The sequence below is a fragment of the Amphiura filiformis genome, chromosome 20 (assembly GCF_039555335.1).
Source record: "Amphiura filiformis chromosome 20, Afil_fr2py, whole genome shotgun sequence".
NCBI classification, from domain to species: domain Eukaryota; kingdom Metazoa; phylum Echinodermata; class Ophiuroidea; order Amphilepidida; family Amphiuridae; genus Amphiura; species Amphiura filiformis.
This window is the reverse complement of record NC_092647.1, coordinates 20,489,199-20,496,768: the sequence shown is the minus strand read 5'-3', so window position 1 is coordinate 20,496,768 and position 7,570 is coordinate 20,489,199. Positions and strand designations below refer to the sequence as shown.

The window sequence follows — 7,570 nt, the reverse complement described above, 5'->3', positions numbered from 1 at the left end:
TTATTTCATTTAATATGTTCTTAGAATAGTATATCTTCTGTTGTTCTTTTATATTAACAAAAGTGCATTTACATTATAACATTTTAAACTACATACATACAACTTCTTTCAATAATCTGACTTAATTGATTAGATCCAATCATAAAATCAAACAATTTAAACAAAGTATTATTGTTCAAATGATCAAACGTTAAAGTGGGTAAGAGGTGATTATTCCTTATACTTAATCTCAACTCACATGCAACATTATAATAGGTAAGGTGTAAGGAATCAATCAGCTCTTTTTACCCTAATTGTATTTTACAACAACTGATAAATGCTTAACTGAAAACAAATTGATTTTCTTCAGATAATTCAATAATTGCAACTTATCTGAATGGGTAACATTGACTGATTCACAAAGCAATTTATTTCAATAAAAAAAATGATAGCCGAAAATATCAAATAATACACTGACCTATTTTTGAAGTAATTCACTCAAAAATAAATTTCAGTTGAAGTATTGTGATCAATACATCAAATCTTCAATCAATGTTGTGTAATTCAAAATCACATATTAATATCCACACATATAACAATTTAAGATAAATTAAAGGTACTGGACCAAAATACAAATGCTTCGTTTTGATGAGTAACTTTTTCGTGTCTTTGAATATTAAATAGATAACATACACGAATAACGATTTCACATAATAACTAGATATCTTTGACAATGATGTACAAAATTCAACTGCTTCGTTTGATGGGTACCTGAGTTAAGTTGAATATTGGAGTTCTCAGTTCATTTCAGTTCAAGTCCATTATTTAATTTGAAAACAAAAATCAATACCGACATTTTAAACATATTCAGTTGGAACCATGGTTCGTATGCAGCCGTCCTGGAATTGGTTGATGGTGTGCTGACCCCGAATCTCTACAGATTGGTTTTCTTAGTTAGGGTGGCCAAACCGTCACTGATTACAGCTGATTAATTCACAGGGATTTGGTAACGGCAAACATTGTCTGGTTCATGGTTGGATGTATCGGTCGAGAACTGAAACATTTAATAAAATTACCCAAGTGGTGATAATACAAGTACCAAAGCAAATCTTGGGATAATTTTTATCAGACTCATTTTTTTAATGACATTAAAATAATATATAATTACACATGATACTCATTCCATTCTATTCATATTACATGTATAAGTGCATGAGTATATCTCCCATTAACAATCATGTAAACATGCAAGTTCTTTGTTCTCCAATTTTGGCGGGAAATCTTAAACTTCTTTTGTTCTTCAAATACAATCAATTTCCACCAGTTTGTTTTTAAACTTTAAAATAATACATTAAGAATAACAACATACCGTATCAAGCATGCATATAATTTAACACAATAGCAATAACAATTAAGAGTTTTATAAACTTACTTCATCCGTCAGTTTTGGTGACTTCCAATTCAGTTGCAGATCGCATTTCAAACTCACACCTCTGTGTGACTCCAACAGCTCTATCTTCACAACTCCATAGTGTGATGATAATAATTATGCCAACTTATACCACCCTCTGCCTGGGTACAATAAAACAATTGCAAAGCCTATCTTTGGCTTGGATAGGTCTTATACTGATATAAAACAAGAACAATTTTGTTCTCACAAAATATACTGATGATGCGATCAATTTTGCAACACACACACAAAATATTGTGTTCACTTGACCAAGTCTTGTCTGGAAGTGAGGCCTCCCTCTTCACAATGTATGCTTGCCTACAATTAGTTTAACCTTATGCATATTTGATAGTGTTCTATTGTATTATTACACTTGACATAAAATAACAAAAGATGAACAGAATAAGACTGATCCATTTTAATAAACAGGTAAATCACAGGCCTATCAACTGGCAACTCTCAGCTGGTTGACCAAATCATGCACTAAGCTAAAGTTTTCCAAATCAAAAAAAAATAAATGAAAGTTTAATTTTGGTATCTGTACTGACAAATAACTCCCCCCTTAAAAGAAAATGTGCCTACACATTTTGCTTCAACAGATAAAACAAAATAAAATTTTCGTCTAAAATGGAAAATAGCTTCGCTACAATTTTGGCTCTGGATTTCTGCATGGTTCTTATCCTGCGACTATACACCTACTCATGTAGTCTGCGCCTACGTTGTCCTGACCTTTGATGGACACAATTCTATATCTATAGGGCTGTAGAGCCAATGCCCATCTCATGATACGACCATTTGCCACAATCGATTTTTGGATGCACCGAAGGGGCTGATGGTCTGTTTCTAGAATGAATTCTCGACCGTACAAATATGGTTCAAATTTCCTAACTGCCCATATCACAGCTAAACACTCTCGTTCCATGACGGAGTATGCCTTCTGACATTTTGTAAGCTTCTTGCTTGCAAAAGCAATTGGAAATTTCTCACTGTCAAAGTCTTGCAAAAGTACTGCCCCAACTCCTGTATCTGACGCGTCTATCCGCAAAGTAAATTGCTGGTTCAGGACGGGCAAATGCAAAATTGGTGATTGTATCAGTTTGCTCTTGAGTGTCCGAAATGCTATGTCCTGACTTTCTCCCCATTCAATTTTGTTTGGCAAACCTTTCTTGGTTTTGTCTGTGAGAGGATATGCAACAGCAGCGAAATTTGGGATGTATTTCCTATAGAATCCTATCAGTCCCAAAATGACCTCAACTGTTTTTTTGTCACTGGACATTTTGCATCCTGAATGACTTCAATTTTGTCACGTTTTGGCTTCACACATCCATGACCTACCACATGACCTAGGAATTCAATTTCCTCATACCCTACAAAGCACTTTGTGGGCCTAGCTGTGAGTTTAGCTCTTCTTAGCCTACTAAATACCTCTTTTACCTTACTCATGTGTTCTTCCCAAGTCTCGGTATGGATCAGAATGTCGTCTATATAATTGTCTACTTTAGTTACACCCTCCAATAGAATTCTCATGATTCTGCTAAAAGTGGCTGGGGCGTTTACTAAACCAAATGGCATCATCTTCAAGCTATACAGTCCATTGGGCGTCACAAAGGCTGTGTATTTCTTTGAACTCTCAGCCATAGGGATTTGCCAATATCCCTTACTTAGATCAATTTTCGTGAAATAATGATCTGTTGCCAACTTGGCAAAAATTTCCTCCTGATCAGCAATAGGTTCAGCATCAAAAATCGTTTTCTGATTTATAAGACGCATGTCAATACAATAACGATCTGAACCATCTGATTTCTTGCAAATAACTAATGGACTAGCATATGGACTGTTGCTTCGTTCTATGATTCCCATTTTCAACATAGTTTGCACTTCTTCCTTTACCTTGTCCCTCAAAGCATGGGGTATAGGATAGGGTTTTCTCTTCACTGGTTCCTCATCTATTAGCTTAATTTCATGCTCACCTAAGTTTGTCTTTCCTGGAAGATCAGTTAAGACTTCGTGATAACTTCCTAGTAGTCTTTTTACTGCATTTGTTTGTGTCTCATCTAAGTTTTCACCTATATGTACATCACTCACCGATTCCTTGGGTTCCAAAGGAGGCAAATGCAATAGCTCCTCATTTGACATGGGTTTAAGTACCAAGGTATCCTTGAGTACTTCATCCTTCTCCAATGGTTCCGCTTCTATCACCGATGTACATACTACCTGAAAAATACCTTGCTCCTCCTGTATGCATGAGGAGGCTATCTCACCTTTTCGTCTTTGATAATATTTGAGTAGGTTGGCATGGAAAGTCTGCTGACGAGTGCCTAGATCTATCTTGTAATCTAACTGACTTACCTTTTCCACAACTGGAAATGGACCTTTCCAGTGCATGATCAGCTTATTGTGATCTGTAGGAAGGAGTAACAGAACTTCATCGCCCACTGCAAATTTTCTTGACCTGGCTTTCCTATTATAGATCTTCCTATACCTTGCCTTTGATTTCAGCAATTCTGCCCTGGCCAATTTACATGTCTCTTCAAGTCTCTCCTTCAGATCAATTACATATTGATATACTGATTTGGTCTCAGGGGTTTCTACTTCCCCTGTCCACAATTGTCGTAATATGCTCATGGGTCCTCTGACAGTCCTTCCATAAAGTAACTCAAATGGAGCAAATCCAGTACTGTCCTGAGGAGTTTCTCTATATGCAAAGAGAAGTGGGGCTACATACCTGTCCCAGTCCTTGGGTCTCTCTTCACATATCTTCTTTAACAGAGCTTTAAGTGTTCCATTGAACCGCTCAACAAGACCATTGCAAGCTGGATGGTATGGAGTTGTGGTCAATTGCTTAATTGATAAGAGCCTACTTACTTCTTTCATCACATTTGATGTGAATTGAGCTCCCATGTCAGTTAGTACTTCCCTTGGAAATCCTAATCTAGTAAACATGACCACCAACTCTTCTGCCACTTTCTCTGCTTCTATTGACTTCATGGGACTTGCCTCTGGATACCTTGTAGCATAATCTACAAGGACTATTATGTAACGATGCCCTCTATCTGAACAAGGATGAATTGGACCTACCAAGTCAACTGCAACTCGCTCAAATGGTGTATCAATCACTGGCATCTCTCCTAATGGTACCTTGGTTACACGTCCCTTTGGGATAGTACGCTGACAAATATCACATGAGTGACAATACCTTCTAATATCAGCTTGTGCTCCAGGCCAATAAAAGTTTGACAATACCTTATCTGAAGTCTTCGATGGCCCTTGGTGTCCACCTAATATGGATTCATGTGCAAGTTTCATTACTTGAGTTCGAAATGTCTGCGGAACTACAACTTGCTTGAATGTATCTCCAAACTCAACATTGGGTGCCTGAAATTGTCTATACAGAACTCCCTTCTCGATAATGAACATTTGCTTACTATCATTTCTTCCTACCTTCTCGATTCTCTCTTCAGCTAATGCTCTACATCTGTTTAATGTGAGGTCTTCTTGTTGTGCTCTTTTTAACTTTTCTACAGTTACCTCTTCACCATCTGGTTCTACTACCTTAAGTCCTTTAAAAGGTTTCCCTTTCTTTAGAGTCTGACTTCTAGTTTCTACTGCACAACTTACTTCAGTTTTCTGCACTTCCTTCTTCTCAACTGAGAATTGTCTCTGTGTTGTATCTACCTCTTCACTACTATATAATTTGAAATCTGGATCTGGATCATTTTCTCCTCTTGCACCTTTTATACTTCCAACTACCAACTCGCATACAGGAGTTGCTGTCACCATAGCGTTTACAATACCTGTATACCACGGAGTATGAATACTTATCCTGGCTAAAGGAAACTCTCTGACTGTCATATCTATTAGATAACACTTTTCTGTTTCACCAGTGTATTGTTCTTCTGACACTAAGCTGGACTTAATAACTATACCACCACATCCAGAATCTCTTAATACTTGTACCTTGGTTGATCCTCCTACTAGTCCTTCTCCAATTGCTAAATCACTCAAATTCAAGTTGCATGCTGCTGATAACACTGGCGCTGGCAACTTCAGACTTGACATTTAATATGGAATATTTTCCCCAATATTTCAAGACTGGTCTGGACGGAGTCTGCATAGACCGCACGGGCTAAATATTGATTGGGCTATGTCGGGAGATGGTGTAAAATAATTATTTGATAGAAAATGTGCTTTCCATATGTTTACATTATGGTGCTAATAACGTAGCGAATTTGCCTAAAATGGCGGATTTAGGAAGGCTGAATTTGAACTTTGTGGGGGCACAATTTTGAACTTTATGCAACACGATTCTGTTATTATGAAATTTATAGGGCTTTGAGGTGATATTTCTTAAACTTCGTCAGCAACTGGCATTCATCACAGCTAAAATACACATACAATGTACCAAGTTTTTGAACAGGGGAGGAGCTTAAAAATAGGGCTCTTAAAAGCTGTACGTACTCAGAATGTTTGAATGGCCCCTGGGGTCAAATGTTATAAACTTACGGTACAAAAACAACTTTGCGGATTCCTGGTTGTCCAATGAACTCACACTGTTTCTTTGTGTACAGTAAGTTAAAACACTTGGTTCCAGAGGACTATTCAAAATTTCTGAGTGCGTACCACTTTTAAGAAATATATTTTTTAAAGCTCCTCCCACTTTCAAAACTGGTAGATCACAGGTGCATTTCAGTTCTGGCGAACACTTATTGGTACTTAGGTTCAATAAAATCGCCTCAAACCTCAATAAATTTGATAATATCAGAATAATGTTACTCAAATTCAGAAATTTTCCCCCCACTAATATCAAATTCAGTGTCCTTAGATCCGCCATTTTAGGCTAATTCACTACATTATGAACGCCATAATGTAAACTAATGAAAGCACATTTTCTGTCAAACAATTATTTTACACCATCTTCTGACACACCCCAAACAATATTTAGCCCGCGCCGTTTATGCAGACCTCTACCAGACCATTCTTGGAATTTTGCGAAAAAGTATTCCATATTAAATGTCAAGTCTGTATGTCCACAATCTAGAGTTACATAAGGTTGTCCATCCACCATTTTCACATGTGGATCTCTGTCTATCATGGGTACCATACAACAAGCTACTTGTGTTTTACCTGTGCCCTTACATGTGTCACACTTTTTACACTCTCCATTACCTGTCACCTTATCCTTGGTTCCTGGAGTAGCAGGTGCTTTCTTATAAACTGTACCTTTGCCTACAGGTTGACATCCAGCTACAATGTTTTTCCTTCTTTTGGTACATTCCTTTGCCACATGACCTGGCTTGTCACAAATAAAGCATTTACGTACATTTACTGTAGGAATCCGTTTTTGTATATGTTCAGTTTTGGACATTTGACTCTGGTGTTTGTTACTCTTTGGCTTATTACTTACAAGTTGCCATCCACCATATGTGCTTCGATATACTGCTCTGCCATTCTTGCCATCTCTTGTGGGTCTTTTGGCTTTCTTTCTTTTAAGAAGGTGGTCAACTCTATATTAACACTTTTTATAAACTGCTCCTTTAGTAACAAATCTACCAAACCTTCATAGTTCTTGTTGGTTCCTGACAATTCTATCCATCTGTTTAGGTAGTTTCTTACCCTTGTGATAAACTGTGCTGGCGTTTCACTTGTGTCTGGTTTTGCTGACCTGAACTTCACTCTAAAACCTTCCTCAGTTAATTCATACCTTTTGAATATGGCCTCTTTCAACATATCATAATTATTTGCATCAGTATCGCTTAGAGTTGCATACAATTCCAACCCCTTTTCTGTTAAAAGAGTACTCAAATTAATTGCCCACTCATCTTTTTTTTCCAACTTTTTGCTGTTGCGTATCTCTCAAAACGATGCAAATGTGCATCCATGTCATCTTTCCCTTCCTGAAAAGAAGGCAATTTTGGAGCCTTGGCTTTTTAATGATGTGTAGGAGTTGACCCATTACTATTACCTTCATTCTCTTTCTTTACCTGTTCTAACTGCAACAACAATTGAACCTTTTTCATTTCCATTTCTTGTTTTTGCATTTCCATTGCAAGCTCCTTTTCTTTCATAGCATGCTCTTTTTGTTTTGCAATTTCCTGTGTCTCTAAAACTGTCTTTTCAAACTCTCTTTGTTTCAATCTAGCC

At 37.1% G+C, this 7,570-nt stretch overlaps 1 protein-coding gene across 1 annotated transcript; it reads right to left on the bottom strand.

Annotated features, from left to right (window-relative positions):
- Nucleotides 1–2,662: 2,662 nt before the first annotated feature.
- LOC140142198 (uncharacterized) lies at nt 2,663–5,488 on the bottom strand. Its single transcript, XM_072164165.1, has one exon. The coding sequence runs from the start codon at nt 5,486–5,488 to the stop codon at nt 2,663–2,665; it is 2,826 nt and encodes a 941-aa protein (XP_072020266.1).
- Between the last annotated feature and the right edge of the window lie 2,082 nt (nt 5,489–7,570).

Bases quoted from the DNA above. Each gene is read 5' to 3' on its own strand.
- LOC140142198 (XM_072164165.1), bottom strand. From the start codon at position 5,488: ATGTCAAGTCTGAAGTTGCCAGCGCCAGTGTTATCAGCAGCATGCAAC.